This window comes from Poromitra crassiceps (assembly GCF_964638095.1).
Source record: "Poromitra crassiceps genome assembly, chromosome: 1".
Lineage (NCBI taxonomy): Eukaryota > Metazoa > Chordata > Actinopteri > Beryciformes > Melamphaidae > Poromitra > Poromitra crassiceps.
The window spans coordinates 63,719,859-63,741,111 of NC_139623.1; the positions used below are offsets into that span (position 1 = coordinate 63,719,859).

Here is a 21,253-nt window from a genome sequence, read left to right on the forward strand (position 1 = left end):
AAACAAATAATTAACACATTTCCAGTTTTCTTCCTACAATACATTTGGCTGGACAACAACAAAACTTTAAAGTCATTTTTCTCAGTTCTACACTCTGGCGAGTTACCCCCTTTTAGCTTTGCAGGGCAGTATATACACTCCTCTGAACACGGACATCAAATGCATCAACAACATTTGCTTAGATTAGTTCCCTGGAGAAGAGAAAGTTTTCTTTTCAGCTGACTCTGTTCTGGAAGACAATCACAAAGACACCCTTTACTTTACTTTACTTTATTGATATTTAGCAGATGCCTTTATCCAAAGCGACATACAACCAGGTTATAACACAGTACAGCAATAAGAAAAATAAACAAAAGTTTTAAGCGAACAAATATATAAACAGCAATCTAAATTAAAACATATTTACAGACAATAGAGGTGCGGATAAGAAGAATTGGAGGATAGTAAGATAGAAGAGAGAAGAGATAAAAATGCATAAGGATGAGAGTGCATAGGAGCTAGAGAGGGTTTACAGGGGGGCAACATGTAGTCTGAAAAGATGGGTTTTTAACTGTTTTTTGAAAATGGGTAGTGATTCGGCCGTTCTTATTGAAGAGGGGAGCTCGTTCCACCATTTTGGTGCAAGATGAGGAAAAAGTCGTGATTGGGAGCTGTTAAAACCACGTAGGGGGGGAGGGGCAAGGCGTCCTGAGCTAGTGGAGGGTCGGAGTGAGCGGTGAGGGATCTGGAAACTGACCATGGGTTGTAGGTATGGGGGGGCTGTGAGGTGAACTGCTGAGTAGGCCAGAACAAGTGTTTTGAATTTGATCCTTGCAATGATGGGAAGCCATCATTCCCATCCCAACCAACCCTGCCTGTAGAGTTCCTTCACAGATGCCCTCTGGAGTGCCTGACCATGACATCAAACTGAAATTAGGAGCTCGAAATTCGAATCATGCTGCTTAGGAACCTACAAGCAGGTCCTGAACGTACTCTCAAGAACGGCACCCGGATGGTGGTGGTGCAGATGGTGGACAAGAAGGTGGTTCAATATGAGATTTCTGTAGGGACAAACAAGGGTGAACAGATCTTCCTGCCAATAATTCCTCACCATGACAGAAATGATGAGCTTGCAGAGCTTCTTCACCTTTGTCAGACAGCAGTACCATCAACAAAGTTCAGGGCAAGCTACAGTACACCGCCTTCTCCAGGGGAAAGCCAGCCAGCAGCCTGAAAGTACTTATTGAAGGTGATGAGGAGGGAATAACAGACAACATCGTCTATAAGGAGCTGCTGTAATCCTGTACTCAAACAAACAAACATTTCCACATCATGTTGTGCCCATGGCGCATCGTCTTAGTCATCTTAAACAATGAATGACTATCCTGATGACGGGTTTCACTCTGTGCTGCAATCAGACCACCTAGACTATGGAATTGGAATTGTGGACTAAATCATACTGTATATCTAACAAATAAAATGCTCTTAGATGTGGGGTTCCAAGGATTAAATCTCATCAAATAGCTGTCTGGTATTGACATGAAACGTTTGTGAATCTCCATCATAGTCAAAGACAGACAGGTTCTCTAGCAGAGTTCCGTAGATGTTTTAGCTAGCCTAGAGAAGTCAAGAAGGGCCAGGTATAAACCTGGTTCTCATGCTCTTGTGACTAGTCCAAAGTGTAGATGTTCTCCTGTACAGGTCTTCTCATTCGGATCTCGTATATGATATGAGGAGGTTCATCTGATGAGAAACTGGAAGAGAGAGTACAATGTTGTAAAGTCGTTTGTCTAGGTGGGTAATGATACAGATACTAATGGGCCATCCAGGTGCTTGCACTAAGTTATGCTATCAGACTCTTGCATTACAATGACATTATTACTTTCTATTATCATGCCTACTATTTTGGGTGGAGATAGCAAAATACGATGGCTAACATAATGAGAAGACAGTTGGGCTCTATTCTCCCTCTGGCCATACATTTGCGTTTATGGCTTGGCCCAGTGCTATTAGTGGGCGTGGTCACACGCATTCCCTAATTTTTCCTTGAGGCTATACGCCAGAATGCGCGGCGCTAACCATTTAACCACGCCTTTTTAAAGTGTAACTAACCCCCAAAACACTTTTTTTCAGCTTTTAACCAATATGACTTTTGGGGTGGTGTGTGAAAATTTCTGGTCAGAATTTCTACATTTGAGACCAAACTCTTACCATTGTACCATTTGTATCATTTTCAGCCGCATAAGTGCCCTCTATGGGTTCAAACCTGCTTTTTTTGCCCTCAGAAATGTTCAAAATGTGGTACAACCTGATGTCATGATGAACCAAAGACTATGGGATTTCAAGATAGTAACTCCCCTACTCCCCCTGTACTCTTTCCTGGCTCCTCCCAACTCCAAGCCTATTCATAGTATTACTATGATGTCACAAGCATTTTTCTACCAATATGGCGCTACAATACACACAGCTCATTGGCTATTTGTGTCACTTGACCTGTTAATCACCTGTTAATTGATTACAATCGCCTATTATTTTCCTACCAAGATGGCCATGTGGTGATGTAACAGAATACTATCAATAAAATCCACTATAATCATAAATAGAAATTATAGCTGCTGTGCAGCAATGAGTCGTGGCCGGGCAAGTCTCAAGGCTTTGAGCTATTATGACATCAAAATTGCTCGAGTGACATCAGTGATGGCATCACAATTGCTTGAGTGACTGATGACATCACAAATACAACCTAATTGCCCTCGGTAATTAAGGCAATTAGGCTATACATGGGGGCAGAATTCAACGTTTTGATCCACTGTGGGCTCAACTGACCAGTCGAAAATCTGTTTGATACTTTTGTGTAGGACAGTCTAACGATGCAGATGCTGAAGTTTGGTGTCGTTTGAAGAAAAAATGTGGGAGGAGTAGGGTTTAATTAGTTTTACAGTTTTTGCAGTTTTGCGGTCTTTAGACTTCATAATTGGCCATAGGTTGCATTGTACAAAAGTTTCTCCTCATTTGGGCCCACATTTCGGTGAAAGTTGCAAAGCTGTAGCACGTATGCCTGATTTTTTATGAATTTTCAAAGTTTGAAAATTTAGACGGTCGCTGTAGTGCCGCTGTTAGGACTATTGGCGCCAAATTTGCGTCAAAAACATTTGGCATGGGACTGGACCTTTGTGCAAAGTTTGGTTAGTTTTCATGCATGGGAAGTCGAACTTACTGGGAGAAGAATAATAATACAGGCAAATACAATAAGTGCGAGAGGGGCAAAAAACCAGCACTCAAAATAAATCCTTTTGGGTTGTTTTATTTACCTTCAAGCAGATTGACAATGACAATGAACGTTTCGGCGTGGAGCCTTCCTCAGCATTGTGCTGACAGAAGACGGACATGACGTATAAATAGTGTCAAACCGGAAGTACAATCAATTACATTATCAAGTACTGGAAATATCTAGTATAGAGATACTGCAGGTCCACACATGATGACATGTGTGGACCTGCAGTATCTCTATCCGATGCATTCACTTATATGCATTTTATTATGTATTTTTCTAATTCTATTTTAATATTTTCTTACTGATTTTTGTTATTCTAATATGTTGACTTTCCATCTGTGCTTATTTAACACAAGTGTGGCCATCCAGCCTCATTCTTCTCGTTTGCAAAACATTATTGCATTCCTGCTGTGTAATATATACAGACTTATATACAAGTATACTGTTTAAAATTGTACCTTTATCTCTTTTTTGATATTCTCTGATGTTTTTGATATTATATTCGTTGTTATTTTATGTTGTGAGATATTTCCAGTACTTGATAATGTAATTGATTGTACTTCCGGTTTGACACTATTTATACGTCATGTCCGTCTTCTGTCAGCACAATGCTGAGGAAGGCTCCACGCCGAAACGTTCATTGTCATTGTCAATCTGCTTGAAGGTAAATAAAACAACCCAAAAGGATTTATTTTGAGTGCTGGTTTTTTGCCCCTCTCTTATTATTTTTTGCGCCGTGCACCGTAACTTTTTGAAACTTTTGAGAGTGCTCACCAGTCGTGACTTCCAGTCACTGACTATTTGGACAAATACAATAAGTGCCGCTTCGCTGGCCCGGCCACTAATAAAAGGAAGGAAATGGCATTGTGTTGCTGTAAATCATTCCCAACCTTTTTCATACTAAGGAGCCCTAATTTAGTTCACATTGGGGCAATGGACCCCATATGATGAGATTTGGTCTCTCAGATGCAAATCTGCACCTTTGGACAAGAATCACAAAAACAAAAAAAACAAAAATGAAAAACGGACTTCATAGCATTCTAGAGGACAAGTTTGTGAACAATTTAACGTGTTTACCTCAATGCAGAAATCTCCCATTGTGATTACATTAGAGCGTGTTCAGAGCGGGGCGTTTGTCCTGCCTATTGTGCTCTGCTGCGGTTACATGAGAGTCAATGGCAGTTAAGTAGTTCGCCACTGAATGACCAAATTGATATAACTTTCAACCATTTTGAGCAACGCTGTTTCCATACAGGCCACCAGCGTTGGCTAGTTGTTGATATTTATAAAGATTTTGTAGCTCTCATAACGTTTTTCCTGATGCGGTGGGCAAACTGTCATGGCGTCGTTTTCCAGTAAAAAAAGTTCGAAGTTTCCTGTCTGAGCACAGCCAAAGAGTATAGTGAGACAAGAGGAGACAAACTTTGCCTTAATTTCTTGGTTTTTCCCATAGTTTTTTTCAAATCAAGCAGCATGCCGTTTTGTCACATATCTGGGGGGGTAAGTCCCCCTTTAAGCGTATAATTATTCACAAGTGTTGGATTGGTGAGCTCCACTAAACCAATCACATTATTCCCTTCCAAGCTCCGATCCATGAACCAAGAGACTCCAGTCTGGTCAGAAAAGCCCTAAAGCCCCCGTGACCAAAGCGCTCTGAGCCCCCCCCCCTCTCTCCCCAATTTCATCCCCGTCTGTCTCGATATGCTCCTGTTTAAATACAGCAAGCATGTAAATACGCTACACTATTCACCTTATGTAGCCCCGCCCACTTGACCAAGTTGTGTTATGACTTCCTGTTCAAAACACAGTCTGTTTTACCTGGTCACTAGTACTGTACTCTCACAGGAAGTGTAAACACATAGGAAGTAACTGGCTGACCCCTGTGTTGGAACATAAGGTGAATAGCAAGAGCAAAGTGAGAATAATGTTCTAAACGCATCAGCTAGAAAAATATAGCCTATCCCTGGATGTCATGATGAGATTAGATTGGTGAAAGTTTGGACAGAATGATTGCATCGTTTTCTCTCGCTGCCTTTTCTTCTCCCCCTCTGCACAGCAGACATGTAGGATGATGCAACAGTCTCTGAATGACAGTGACTCAAAACTACGGTATAACAACTTTTTTTTCATCGGCCATTGTGCCTGCCTATATAAATTAGTGGCCTTTCCCCCAAAATAGTGATGGTTCTGTCATTCTGTGGTGTAGCCTACATTTCAGATCTGATGCTTGCAGTGCGCTATAGGGGCAGAAATTGACACGCGAGTGTGAGGGAGAGAGGGGGAGAGAGAGTGAGATAGCGGCAGAGAGAGTGATTATATGTGCATCCACGGGGAATGAATAAGGCCTGGTTTTGAAAAGCGTTAACCGCAAAATTAACGTCCTTTGGGAAGATCACTTTAGGCTGGTACTTAAGGCCGAAACGCCCATTCTGGCCTATTCTGGCACTGCGTCACGCCTCTTCAGCGTAAAGCGCATTTCGGGGCGTAAAAACATGACGGTATCCTCCTGAGATAAGTTTTTTTGCATTTAAGGCCAGTTTAGCGCCTAAGGCCAGGGGGAGAAAAGAGCCCAATAAATACAAATTTTACCAGAATGTGCAACTATTCCACCATGTCTACTCACCAGCCAGTCTTTAAAGCTCTTCTATGGATTCCACCTGAAGAAGAAAATTGACTTTTGATTCTAAACTGCACAATATAACCACATTTTTCAGCATGAAGTCTACACATGAAGAAATACATCAATCATGTTTAGTTTGCACATTGCTGTATGGCTTTTCATTTTGCTCCCCATGGCTCTACCAGAGTTAGTTCAAATGTGTTTGGAAAGGTTTTAAGAGATGCTTTCCCTTGATGCTTTCCAAGGTGAGGTCGCATGTCTGACTTTATTGTGTCTATCCTTGATGTTTTCCTGAGGTGCATGTCTTTTTTGTATTTCATGTGTTTTTAACCTAATGTCAAATAAATCATATCAAATCCTCTACTAGGAACCTTTTTAGATCTAGGAGCAGTGGGCAGCCACAGTTAAGCGCCCGGGGACCAACTCCAGTTCTTTTGTCAGAGCCTTGGTCAGGAGCAATGACATGAGTATTAACCCTAACATACATATCTTTGACAGGAGTATTAACCCTAACATACATGTCTTTGACAGGAGTATTAACCCTAACATACATGTATTTGATGGTGGGAGGAAACGGGAGCACCCGGAGGAAACCCACACAAACATAGGGAGAACATAGCCACACAGAAACGACCTGGGACGGACCAGGGTTTGAACCCAGGACCTTCTTGGTTGTCAACGGGGACAAAACAAAGTGGGCAATAGAGTGGGCTGTAATATACAGCTGAATCATGAAACCACACGGAGACGGACAAGGGGAACTAAGTTGTAACCAGAAAATAGATAATGTGACTAGAATATATTGGAATAAGCTTGCAAGGCAGAATTTAAGTCAGAGTTCAGGTAAAAAAAACACAAAACACTTGATGAGCATGTTATTTTGAAAAGCTTTAGATGTACATACGTTTGAAGGCCAGAAAGAGCAATGCTCCCACCAGCAGCAGCAGCAGACAGAGGGAAAGAGAAAGAACCGGAACATAGATCTGGAGTGATAAAGTGGGGAGAGAGTCCTCTACCTGAGAGAGAGAGAGAGAGAGAGAGAGACACACACACACACACGCACGCACGCACACACACACACACACACACACACACACACACACACACACACAAACACACACACACGCACACAGATGAAGACAGAGGGCAAGAGATGGAGAGGTCAGTTTCTGACATGTAATAAATGTGTTGCAATTTGGAGACATGGGGCCCTATCTTCCCACTGGCCTTAGGCGCTAAACTGGCATTAAACGCAAAACAATTCGCTTTGCGTCTGACTCGGGAAGATAGCATCATGTTTTTAGGCCCTAAATGCACTTTACGCCGAAGAGGTGTGGCGCAGTGCCAGAATAGGCCAGAATGGGCATTTCGGCCTTAAATTCCGGCCTAACGCTATCTTCCCCCCTGGCGTTAATTTAGCGCTTAGCGCTTTTCAAAACCAGGCCTTATTCAGTGCCCTGCGGATATTACTGTGCGTAATTACGCGCAACTCTCTGCCGATCTCACACATTCTCCCCCCCCCCTCTCTCTCACTCCCTCTCTCTCGCGCATCAGACAGGCACAATGACCTATGAAAAAAAAGTTGTTATACCGTAGTTTTGAGCCCGTCATTCAGAGACTGTTGCATCATCCTACCTGTGCAGTGGGGGAGAAGAAAAGGTAGCGAGAGAAAACGATATCATTCTGCCCAAACTTTCACCAATCTAATCTCATCATGACATCCAGGGATAGGCTATATTTTTCTATCCGATGCGTTTAGAACATTCTTTTCAGTTTGATCTTGCTATAGTGTAGCGTATTTACATGCTTGCTGTATTTAAACTGCAGTGAGATTGGTGCTATAGTGTAGCATATTTACATGCTTGCTGTATTTAAACTGCAGTGAGATTGGTTTGGGAAGCATAATAATATGGAATAATATATATGGAGACAGACAGAGATGAAAGAGGGAGGGGAGAGCTCAGAGCGCTTTGGTCGGACTTTTCTGAGCGGATTCGATCGCTCCGTGGAATGGAACATGAAAGGGACATCGTGATTTGTTTACTGCACTTCTCCAATGAGCACAGTGTGAATAATTCTACTCTTAAAAGGCGTGGTTATAATGCTTAAGGCCGCGTGCAGCGCCGACACGAAAATAGGCACTGCGCCGGTCCACGCCCACCAATATAGGCTGCCTGGCGCTAAGCTCTAATTTAAGGCCAGTGGCACGATAGGGCCCAGGGACTGTCAGTCTACAGCTATGGTTGTTTTCACTCCAGGTCAGCCAGACCTAGCTCTGGCCTGCTGGGTCCGGCCTAGTTCCTTGCATGGTTCTAGGGATGTCGAAAATCATAATTTTTCTTGACCGACAACCGACACTCATTAGCCGACAACTGTCGGTTAACCGAGAAGATTAAAATGCGCTATTTTACTGTCTGTGCCCCATTAAACCATTAGGCCTACCAAATGCTTGATTTTTTTTCAGTAGAAAGCGTTTATTTTTACATCTACAAGCAGAAAAAAACACATTAACAAAACGAGAAGACAAGTTGAACCTTCCAGCCATCTAAACAAAAACATTCCTCTGATAGGCTATACTGCTTGCTTAGAGCTGCACGCATTGCATATTAAGGACACGTCAATTGACACGCAGCCGCCCCGTGAAGTAGTGTTTGAGCGGACGACAGCCCAGGCTGCAGGGCGCACTGACAAAGTGCGCAGCATCACTACAGTATCTTCTCTTTTAGCAATAGTCTCACTAATCCCACAGTGGTTTACCTGCTTTTGAGATCTGCAAAAAATAGTTTGCTTCTGTCTCACCCGTTCGCTCTCTCTCTTCACACACGCGGCGAGGGCTGTGCTCTCTGTGTCTGGCAGGGCTCCACAACATTATAAAGACGAGTCCGCACTCCGCACGCAGTCTCTTGTGAAACAATTTATCCGAATGAGACAGTGAAGAAAAAGTAGGCTAATGACAGCACACACGGAGTTAACAAAACTATAGAACATGTATGAGCTAATTGTTTCGCTGGGTGTATTAATCATTCTGAAATGGTCACAGAGCACATCTGAGCTGTGTGCTCAGACAGGAGCAACAGAGGGGCGGGGCAGTCAGTGCGCTCACTTCACTGTGGCTGCAGCAGGTGTTCAGCTGTGTGTGTGCTTCGCTGCGGAATGCGTTTGATCAGACATCAGGTAGATAAAATCAACATGAACCATGTGTTTATTTCCAAATCTAGCTTGATTAATACTTGCCCATATACTTATGTTACATTGCTGACCACGAAGGAGGGGGGGCCCAGCAAGCACGGACGGACCCGGACGAATCGAGAGAGCCCAATCGGGGCCAGCTCAAGTCATATCATGACGAGTCAGATCTGGCCCTAGATTATCACTGTATCACTATCCAACTAATTTCACTCACCACTGAAATATCCATGAGGATAACTAAATGGTTGCAATCAATCACGTATTTCTCAGCCTGGGCTATTTTTTATCCAAAATCCGAGTGATCAGCACTTGCATGTGGACACTGGACAATCTGCGCTGATTAACAAACTGTTTATTCGTGGAGGTGTGATTACCAGGAGATGAATTGCGGGGGAATCCTGCAATTGTCTCACTTGCATATCTTGTTGCCAGATTGTTTTGAAAGAAAGATAATACACTGCGAGGCGAATACATTTGAGTTGGAAGTTGCATGCTGTAGCATTGTGCGTTAATGTGTTTCGGGGTTCTGCTTATACAGATTGTAGACGGTTACACTGTGATGTGCGATCCACAAAGACTTGACGGGGGGGCAGATCACGTCATAATCATGACGAGTCAGATTTGGCCAAGAGTATCACATATTCAACTAACTTCACCACTGAAATATCCATGAGGAAAATGGTTGCAATCAATGTAAAATAAATCACATATTTTTCAGTCTGGTCTATTCTTATCCAAAATCTGAGTGTCTGATCAGCACTCCTGGAAACAATCTGCGCTGATTAACAAGCTGTTTGGTTTCGTGGAGGTGGGAGGAGGAAAGTCTCATTGCGACCGGGGTTGAGATAATTGTCTCATCTATATCTTGTTGCCAGATGCCTCGCATCAGGCACTGGACATGACAGGCTCTCTCCTCATAGCTGGCTCTCTCTCAAAGTTGGAATGTAGGATGGGCGGGGTTGGGTGGTTTCGGTTCTGCAGATGGTTTCGTTTCTAACAAAGCAGCGGACGGCAGCACCACTCCACACTGTGAGTGCAGCACACCCGGCTGGAGCAGCAAAACAGTCCACCGACTTTTCAAGTAAGTAAGTGTGGCGGGGTGCGGGCAAAGGAATGAGATTTGATATATGAATGAGGAAAAAACCAACTACGCCACCTGGGGACTTCCACCCCAAGAAATAGGTAAACTGGAAAACAGTTTTGTACCAAATAACCCTTGATGTTCACAAGTACATAAGTAAGACACACAGATTCATTCACTGAGGGACAGAGACGTGTTTCAAAATAAACCTTGATTTTATTTTGCATCAATAAATTAGCAATGTGGAGAAGTCACTGAAAAACAAAAGAGCGGCAGTTAATAATTGAAGCACACTACTTTCTATAAACTGTAAACGTATTACTTTATTACAATAACAATTCTTTAAAATGTATTTAACATGTGTTCCAAATTCACGGTTACTATGACTGGTATTGACAAATAAATAAAGTAGTAGGCTGAGGCCGGCAACTGAGGTGGCAGACTATTAGGGGGTGTAGAGGGGTTCAACAGATACTCACCACACGTGAAGTCACAACAACCTACACACTCACAGCAAACAGGTGAACAACTCGTGTGTCCCAGTGCCTATAGTCACAGCAAGCAGTGAAGGGACTGCACCCAGAGTGACTAGCCCCCCCAGAGGACTGGCACTCAGCTCCACTAAATCAAAAGGAAAAACACTACAAACCAAATTAAACAAAATAACTATACCAGTTGGTTATACAAAGGTTAAAATTGTGCATACAAACTAAAACTAAGCAAAACAGCAGCAGGTAGGGGCCACTGTATGACAATAGGTTCCTATAGGGGCAGGGGCACCAACCAGGATGCTAACACACCAACCAGGACGCTCCAGTGAGGGCACATGAGGAGCACAGAGGGAGAACAAAGGCCTACACCAGGAGACAGGAGCACCCGCAAGGGAGCTCTGTGGGACAAATGGCAGCAGGGAGAGGGAAACTAAGGCTCACAGGTGTCTTATATACTCTGGGCTGATTAGGTAATTGGTGAGAGGAAGGAAGGTGATTGGCGTGAGGTGGAAAGTGATGGTGAGAGGTGGAGTCAGGCCTGGGGCTGCGTTCAGCAACGCTACATGTTGGGGAGCATTCCCCACTACATAAGCTTGCATGGTTTCATTAAATTAACGTTAATCATGGGAAAACTAACTGGACTGGCAAGGAAGTGACACTTATTATAGTTAAAGTAGCTGCACTAGCTGGTGCTCGCACGCCAGCTTGCTAGCATTAGCCAGTGAGACGCTAACGTTGCGAACTATCGTTAGCTCAGGCCTCACTGGTTAATGCTAGCAAGCTGGCATGCGAGCACCAGCTAGTGTTCACCTTGCCTGCCACTGTGTGGTACTGAGTTCGCTCAAGGGGTTTAACGTTAAGTAGTTAAGGTACGTTAAACTATTTGGTTTGGGTCCACCGATGTGCCTGTGGAAAAATGGTGTTCAGTTGCTATTCATGCTGCTTTGGCTAATCACCATGTGGCTAGCTAATAGCCATAATGCTAAATTAACGTGCGACACGCTATAGCTAGCTAATGTTCACCACGTGCCAATAGCCGTGTTAACGTTAGACTCATGATTAGGCATAATTAAATTGATACAATGTGTAACAATAGTTAATATTATTGGTTACCAGTGATGGGGAATAGTGAGCTAACGCTACATGTAATTAGCTTAGCTGCATTTTGCAGTAGCTTGCTGCTCAACATATGGGGTCTTTACTTCATTGCTATTTGAACGGTGATTCAAGTAGCCCCCCCCCCCATTTATTGTGCAGTTGACATAATCTAAAAAAAGCACATTGGGCAATGAAAAACATACTTGTATTTTATTACCCTATGAATAGTGACTTTTTAATTATTTTGTTTGACCCATGGACAAGGGGGCATGTTTAGCATTTTGTGGTGGCATGGGACCTTTTGTTGTATTGTAGTTTGTTTAATCTAAAATCACATGTTAATCTGATGTTTTCACAAAGGAGTTTGAACTACTTTTTCTAAATAGCTTTAGTTAACCAAAATAAATGTCACCCTAGGGTAGCTTTGCTGTACTTCAACTACTTCCAGTGTGAAGTAATTGCTATGCATTCAAAGTTCCTTTCCCAACACTGCTTGTAAAATGCAATGCTATTAGCCTTGCTGGTACCAGATTGTGTAGGTTAATGCATGAGACTTCCCAGAAAGTCAATTGTTTGACTTATTTTGTCTTTGTCAAACTAATGTTAGCCTGTGATAATGATAATGTGGAGATGTTTCAGCAAATGTTTGTATTTACTTTTTCTCAACACAAATACAAAATTATCTGCTATAACATCTGCTTTCTTTGTCTCTCAGGTTTCAAAACTGATTGACTGAGAGTGAGACTACTGACTGGTAAGTGTCATTGAACAATGGATCGCAACTATGCCCGTGACTGGAAACGGTCTAACAGGAGGCTTAGTGCCTTTGTGGAGGCAGATGATGAAACTGACACGTCACTAGAGGGTGATACACCAGAGGGCATTACCCCAACTGACCAACCAGGTGACGCCACACATGGGGCTGCACGCGATGGCAATACCACGGATGAGGGTGACGTCATAAATCCAACTGAGTATGATGACATCATTTATGACTATGGCTTCAACGATCAAGTTGAGTCAAGTGACTCTGAACCAGAACTTCTTGGTGCAGGCGTTGCTCTAGAAGTGGAAACGATAGACAGAGAGCTGGCAAAATGGGCCACAGAAACTAGGCAAACGGATACAGCTTTAAATGTACTCCTTGCCATTCTTAGAAGGCATGGACACAACCTTCCCAAAGACAAGCGCACACTTCTTGCTACTCCTCGGCAAGTGGCAGTGAGGGAGAAATGCAATGGCCAGTACATCTATTACAGTGTGGAAGAAGGAGTTAGGCGCTACATGTCAGTATGCCCTGAATTCACAGGCGACATAGAACTGAGCATAAATATTGATGGGACTCCACTATTCAAATCCAGCAAAACAGAGTTGTGGCCAATACTTGCCCATTTCGATGACTCTCAACCGTTTCTGGTAGCACTTTATTGTGGTACAGGAAAGCCAAAGCCTGTTGAAGACTATCTTCTGGACCTGGTTGCAGAGCTGAAACACCTGCACACCCATGGCATTATGCATGACGGCACAAAACATACATTCAGAGTGAGGGCATTTCTTTGTGATGCTCCTGCCAGGGCCTTTCTGAAGAACATCAAGGGCCACAATGCCATCCAGGGCTGTGAGCGTTGTGTAGAAAATGCAGTAAGATCAGGCCACAAACAAACATTCCTTTCCAAAGCCAGTCATGAATCCAGGACTGATCTCGGTTTCAGTCAGCTCCAGTATCCAGAGCATCAACATGGGCCATCTCCTCTAATTGATGCTGGCATACTCTGTGTACAGCAGTTTGCACTGGATTACATGCATCTCATATGCCTTGGAGTGACGAAGCGATTGCTGCATTATTTGTTGTCTGGCCCTGATGTCTGCAAACCTAGCCCACGAGCAAGAGAGCAGGTTTCTGAAAGACTGGTCATGCTGCAGGGTGCGATGCCAGCTGAGTTCGCCAGGCAGCCACGCTCTCTGAAAGAGCTGGACCGGTGGAAGGCCACAGAGTTGCGGCAATTCCTTCTGTACACTGGGTCTGTTGTTCTTTTCGGTATAGTTGAAGATGCTTACTATGAGCATTTTCTGACTCTCTCAGTTGCCACCTCCATTCTCCTGGAGTCAGATGATGCAAGAAGACAGGTCTATCTTGCCTACGCCAAGCAGCTCATGCAACATTTTGTGAGCAACAGTGCAGAGCTGTACAGTGATGAATTCCCTGTGTACAATGTACATTCATTAAGGCATGTGGCAGATGATGTTGGATTTTTTGGCTGTTCATTAAATTACATCTCCTGCTTCCCCTTTGAGAACCACCTCCAGTCCCTGAAGAAGATGGTCAGGAATAGCCGCAACCCGATTGCGCAAGTCACCAAGCGAGTGGCTGAAAGGCAGCATGTGCTGGGCGACATACTGCGCCCAAAACACAAACGCCACTTTGTGTCAGCCAAGCCACTAAATTTCTGTTTTCTGCAGAGAAACGACGACTTTGCCTTTGTCCGAGAGAGCAGACAAGAAGGCACCGTTGTTGTAGACATCATCTCACAGGACAAGGCGGTGGACCTTTTTAAGAAACCCTGCAACTCCAAGCTCATCAATGTTGTTTATGTGGAACACAGCCTCATGAATGGAGCCACAAGATGCTTGCTACAGAAAAAGGAACTGTACAGAAAGTGTGTCTGTCTGCCTCATTTGGAAGGCTATGCGGTCTTCCCACTTCTCCATAACATGGAGCGATAATGTGTTGGCCTGGTACACAACATGAGATCTTCCCCTGTCTACGCGGTCCCGATCGCTGCTCCATCCACTCTGCTAATGTGGGCAGGGTTGAACATAATTTTAAGGTAATGTGCCTGCTCAACCCGAACAGGAGTGCAATGATGATACTAACAAAAATAGTAATGCACTAAATGAACTACCGTACTCAAAACTACAATAACTTTTTGGTTTCTTAATACCAGTTCCGTTATGTTTTTTTTTTTTTTTAAACCTTTATTTATACAGGGGGAGTCTCACTGAGAGCAATGCTCTCTTTTTCAGGAGTGCCCTGTTCACACACACACACACACACACACACACACACACACACACACACACACACATTCATACCTGGAAGCTGACCAGTACAACCAGTCTGATCTGCTGGCCACTGATCAGCTCCACTGGAGCAGTTGGGGTTAAGGGCCTTGCTCAAGGGCACCTCATGTTTATAGCCCTTATCACACAAGCATGTCTCAAAGGGCTTAACATGGCATCATCACAGTAATACTACATCCTATATCTACACACAACCTAGGTTACATCCATCGTATACATACGACACATGTGACTGGATTACCATACTACAGACACAGCATATCTTTGGACAGTGGGAGGATTGAAACCCACAGGACACGGAGGACGTGCAAACCCACAACCTTCTTGCTGTGACTGTGAGGCGACAGTGCTAACCACTGTGCTGCCAAAACCCTTAAACCGCCATACCCTTTAACCTAATAACCTGTCAGAGCCGGGTGCCACTCAAAGGAGTGCAATTGTGATACTAACAGGGGGAAACTAACATACTAACTTTTTTACTCCACAAAACATTCATTGAGGTTTCCAGGGAAATTGAGTTACAGCAAATAATTGAAGTTAATGGGGGGGGGGGACCCATTTGCTGGCAGCAAATGTTTTTTTTATTCGTTTTTTTTTTTCTTGCATTTTCAAGAAGCATGCCATGATATCGGAGTTATAATCAAACTTAACAAAATATGAATGTGCATGTGTGACCATTGGCCTACTAATTTGTGTAATTTTACTGCAATCTTGAAAGATTAAATTGGGTGCACTCTGATGTAATTACTTAAGCTCTCAACTGTATTTCTCCACAGATCATGCAGAAAGAACAAGCCTCAGGTATGTATGCTCTCAAATATACATGGTACAGCAATCCAATGGGGTACTTGCAGTACAACTACAACCAACCATGCATTATTTCACAGGGGGGAAGAGAAGAATAATTCCAAAAAAGGACCCCAGCTATGAGTACAGTGAGTCATTTTTTTATTATTTAGGCAGGCATTTATATAAACATAGGATAGTATTATTGATTAATGTGATCTATTCAATGTTTGTCTGTCCTAGACCTATCTGAAGAAAACATGAAAAAGATGGAAAAAAGAAGTAAGTTGAATACTACTGTATTAGGGGCTGCATTTCATTTACTGTAATTGCTTGTTCAGACTGGAGAACTATTGTGTATTTTCTTTTCTTAAGGAAAACTATCAGCTTTCCCAAATCCTCCCAGAAAGCATTTCGCAGCACCCCTTGTTGAGCATGAAGCCAAAGGTATGCATTTAAATCCAGTTCTACTGTAGGTAACCAGGACTGAACATTTAGCACGAGTAATAAGTCTTAACTCATCATTGTAGCTATTTGTTTTTGGCATACCATTGTCCTCACACCATGACATGAGTATCGGTGATCTTATCTATGATCATGTTTATCCCAGATTTGCTAAATCAAATCAAACGGGGTCAGGCAAGGGGACACAGACTAAGTTGATCATATAGGCCGTGTCACTCGGGGCGATTTCATTGTATGTTATTGCATCACAATTGGTAACCTTTCTATTTCAGGGTATGTATCACTTGGAACAATTGTCCTGCACTGTAGTGTCGAAGTTATTCCTATTGCAGGGAGAGATGAGTGTTGCTGAATGTGTTGGTTACTGCCAGACAGTTATTCCTGTTTGAGACTAAACTTGTCTTCCAGACTCTTCAAAAGCTGGGGCTTCAATAAAGAAAAAGGCATCCAGGGGGCCAGTACCAAAGACCAACCCAGGTAAGTAACTCTTTTGACAGTTTGTTAGTGTTACTCTGATTGCAGCGTCATGACACTATTATTTGAAATTAAGGGTTGTGCAGATTGTGAGTTATTTGAGATCTCGCTCTGAAAATTGACACTTCCTCGATATATTCAAGTGATTGAGACCAGCGAGGAAGAGCCAGATGAAGAGGACCCACCCTTGTCTCTTGAGAAAGGTAAAAATGTCAGTAAAAAAATCAGTTTGGAATGATGTTACACTGTGTAGAAGTTATTCCTATTGCAGGGAGAGATGAGTGTTGCTGAATGTGTTGGTTAGTGCCAGACAGTTATTCCTGTTTGAGACTAAACTTGTCTTCCAGACTCTTCAAAAGCTGGGGCTTCAATAAAGAAAAAGGCATCCAGGGGGCCAGTACCAAAGACCAACCCAGGTAAGTAACTCTTTTGACAGTTTGTTAGTGTTACTCTGATTGCAGCGTCATGACACTATTATTTAAAGTTAAAGGAACACTCCGCCCATTTTCAACCAGCTTTGTATCATTAGAACATCAGTAGTATATCAGCAAACTGTAAACGGTTTTGAAGTCTGTCATTTACTTTGACAGTTATTGCGTGTTAAAGTGTGGACCGGTGACATCACTGGTCCACACTAACTCAAATTAATAACTTGTTAACTCAAATCAACTCTCAATAACTGTCAAACTAGATGAATGATGAATAGTTTGACAGTTATTGAGAGTTGATTTGAGTTAATGAGTTATTAATTTGAGTTAGTGTGGACCAGTGATGTCACTGGTCCACACTTTAACACTCAATAACTGTCAAATTAAATGACAGACTTCAAAACAGTTTACAGTTTTCTGATATACTACTGATGTTCTAATGATACAAAGCTGGTTGAAAATGGGCGGAGTGTTCCTTTAAGGGTTGTGCAGATTATGACTTGAGTTATTTGATATCTCGCTCAGAAAATTGAGACTTTCTCTATATATTCAAGTGATTGAGACCAGCGAGGAAGAGCCAGATGAAGAGGACCCACCCTTGTCTCTTGAGAAAGGTAAAAATGTCAGTAAAAAAATCAGTTTGGAATGATGTTACACTGTAGTGTAGAAGTTATTCCTATTGCAGGGAGAGATGAGTGTTGCTGAATGTGTTGGTTAGTGCCAGACCGTTATTCCTGTTTGAGACTAAACTTGTCTTCCAGACTCTTCAAAAGCTGGGGCTTCAATGAAGGAAAAGGCATCCAGCGGCCCAGTACCAAAGACCAACCCAGGTAAGTAACTTGTGAACAGAGGTGGTGGTGTGCTCTGAGGATTGTTCATGGTGTCTCAAGGAAAATGAACGTAGGTGCTCTTGAAGAAAGGGTTCATCATATTGGAGCAAAAGGCAGGCTTCAGGCACTCGTACGTGGAGCAAGGAAAACTACGGTAGTTAATTTAAAGTTAAAAAGCCTTTATTATTGCATTACTTTACATGTTTAACAATTAAAAAACCGACCGGTTTCGACCCACAAGGTCTTCATCAGGGTTACAAAGATACCCTGATGAAGACCTTGTCGGTCGAAACCGGTCGGTTTTTTAATTGTTAATTGTTCTACAGGTAAAGTCATGCAATAATAAAGGCTTTTTAACTTTAAATTAACTAGTTTTCCTTGCTCCACGTACGAGTGCCTGAAGCCTGCCTTTTGCTCCAACCAGGTAAGTAACTCTTTTGACAGATTGTTAGTGTTACTCTGATTGCAGCGTCATGACACCATTATTTAAAATTAAGGGTTGTGCAGATAATGACTTGAGTTATTTGAGATCTCGCTCTGAAAATTGACACTTTCTCTATATATTCAAGTGATTGAGACCAGCGAGGAAGAGCCAGATGAAGAGGACCCACCCTTGGTTCTTAAGAAAGGTAAGATTATGTCAAGTTATTCCTATTGCATTGAGAGTTGAGTGTTGTTGAATGCTTTGGTTACTAGGGATGTCCGATATTATCGGCCTACCGATATTATCGGCCGATATTAGCATAAAAAAATCGATATCGGAAAGTATCGGTTTTCATGCCGATATATATATATTTTTAATACAGGGGGAGTCTCACTGAGAGCAATGCTCTCTTTTTCAGGAGTGCCCTGTTCACATTCACACACACATTCATACCTGGAAGCTGACCAGTACAACCACAGTCTGATCTGTTGGCCACTGAGCAGCTCCACTGGAGCGGTTGGGGTTAAGGGCTTTGCTCAAGGGCACCTCAGTGGTGGTAATGAGGGAGGGGCAAGCGCTGCCTTTTCACTTTCCCCACCCAGATTTATCCTGCCGGTCCCGGGGATTGAACCGACGACCTTCTGGTCACAACCTCGCTTCTCTAACACTTACAACTTTAACACAACATGCATATTATATATTAAACTCTTCAGCTACATTAAGCTACATTATGTAACTTGTTACGTGAAATTTTGGTGGAAAAAAAAGCCCGCTTATATCGGTATCGGTTGATATCGGTATCGGAAATTAAGAGTTGGACATTATCGGATATCGGTAAAAAAGCCAATATCGAAGATCCCTAGTTACTGCCATTCATGTTTAACCTGTCTTTCCAGACATTTCAAAAGCTATGGCTTCAATGAAGAATAAGGCATCCAAGGGGGTGGAGCCACTGCCAGCTATAAATACCACTCTATGTAAGCATTACTTGCGGTCCACATAGTTAACTAACCGAGATAACTGTGGAAGTGATTGTAGATGGATGTTCATGGCTGCCATGTGAGAAAAGTCCAAGTGTAAGCATCACTGTGGCAGTGTACATTTGTTCTCAATAAAAATAGCTTGTTTCATTACACTGTACATTCTGCTTCAACTATAGTGAGGAGATCCCCTAGGAAGAAGCAGAACCTGCAGCCAGCTGCCATTATCCCTATGAAGACCCCTGCCAAGAAGCTGTCAAAGATGGCAGGTAAGCATCCATATTTGCAGCAGCGCACTTTAATTTTTAACCATATTGTCTCTATGTAAGCATTACTTGCGGTCCACATAGCCGAGATAACTGTGGAAGTGATTGTAGATGGATGTTCATGGCTGCTATGTGAGAAAAGTCCAATTGTAAGCATCACTGTGGCAGTGTACATTTGTTTTCAATAAAAATAGCTTGTTTCATTACACTGTACATTCTGCTTCAACTATAGTGAGGAGATCCCCTAGGAAGATGCAGAACCTGCAGCCAGCTGCCATTATCCCTATGAAGACCCCTGCCAAGAAGCTGTCAAAGATGGCAGGTAAGCATCCATATTTGCAGCAGCGCACTTTAATTTTTACCATATTGTCTATAGGGCTGTGACAGCACTGAATTTTGTTACCATGATGGAACACTAGCGCCCCCCTGCCGTTTGGCCTTTTACCACCAAGCCCAGACACTGCAACATTTTGCTGTTTATCAATATTTTATTTAGTATTAAGTATGCCTATTCTAAGATTTTAAAATCTTCCTGGCTTAAAGGGAACCTTTTGTCAGTAAAAATCAACTTGTAATAATGGCTTCAGCACTAGTGTTGGAAGTTATCTCTATAGCAGGAAGGGCTGAGTGTTGCCGAAGTCATTGGTTGGTTACTGCCATAAAGCTATTTTTGTTTGAGACACAACTACTGTCTTTCCAGATACCTCCAAGGCTGGGCCTTTGATGATGCAGAAGGCATCAAATTGGCCAGCACCAAAGGGGTCCTCAGGTAAACTCTTTGACAGTTTGGTAGTGTCTGATTAAAGCATCATAAAACTATCTACATATAAAGGTTGTGAGCAAGTGAGTCATTTCAAATAGAGGAGTAACGGAAGGAACCCCCCTATTCTTACAGAAGCAAGGGGTATGTCGACTGAGAGCAGTGACCTGGAGTTTGAGCCAGTTGCTCCAGTCCCCCAGGGCATCCCATGTAAGTGCCAGATTATGGCCTCATTCATTTACGATTCGCCCAAATAAAGGGAACATTTCAGGAATGTCATTGGGCAGCTTTCAATAGAAGGGTACTTTTTTTGTCCCTATACTGTGGCCATGATGGTCAGCATGCTGAAATACTACTGTGCATGTACTTGGGGTCCACATAGTTAACATAAGCTAATTCTGTGGAAGTGATTGTAGATGGACATTCATGGCTGCCATGTGAGAAAAGTCCAAGTGTAAGCGTCACTCTGGAAGTATGGCTCATGCGGCAGTGTACATTTTTTCTCAATAAAAATACCTTCAGTTTCATTACACTGTACATTATGCTTCAACTATAGTGAGGAGATCCCCTAGGAAGAAGCAGAACCTGCAGCCAGCTGCCAATATCCCTATGAAGACCCCTGCCAAGAAGCTGTCAAAGATGGCAGGTAAGCATCCATATTTGCATCAGAATAACTATTGAACCCGAGGGGGAAATTGAGTCCTGCTCTGCTAGCGTGCAGCAGTGCACTTACATTTTTCACCACATTGTCTATAGGGTTGTGACAGCAGTTTTATTACCACGGTGAAACACTGCACCCCCCCCCCCACCCCCCGTTTACCAGCAACCCCAGACGCAGCAACATTTTATGTTTATAAATATTCTATTTAGTATTCTAGTATGCTATTGATATATCTATCAATAGTAGTAGTTCGGGCGGCTGTGGCTCAGGAGGTAGAGCGGGTCATCCACCAATCAGAAAGTCGGTGGTTTGATCCCCGGCTCCTCCAGCCCTCATGTCGAAGTGTCCTTGTGCAAGACACTAAAC

General features: G+C 42.9%; 1 protein-coding gene across 1 annotated transcript in view; it reads right to left on the bottom strand.

The window, feature by feature from the left end:
- Nucleotides 1–1,648: 1,648 nt before the first annotated feature.
- LOC310789985 (hepatitis A virus cellular receptor 2 homolog) overlaps nt 1,649–21,253 on the bottom strand; it is a gene marked incomplete at both ends in the record, with an annotated part of 82,570 nt that continues 62,965 nt past the window's right edge. Inside the window, 2 exons of the mRNA XM_083651707.1 lie at nt 1,649–1,733; nt 6,774–6,889. Of these exons, the coding sequence (XP_083507833.1) occupies nt 1,649–1,733; nt 6,774–6,889 (201 nt within the window). The remainder of the gene's footprint in view (nt 1,734–6,773; nt 6,890–21,253) is intronic.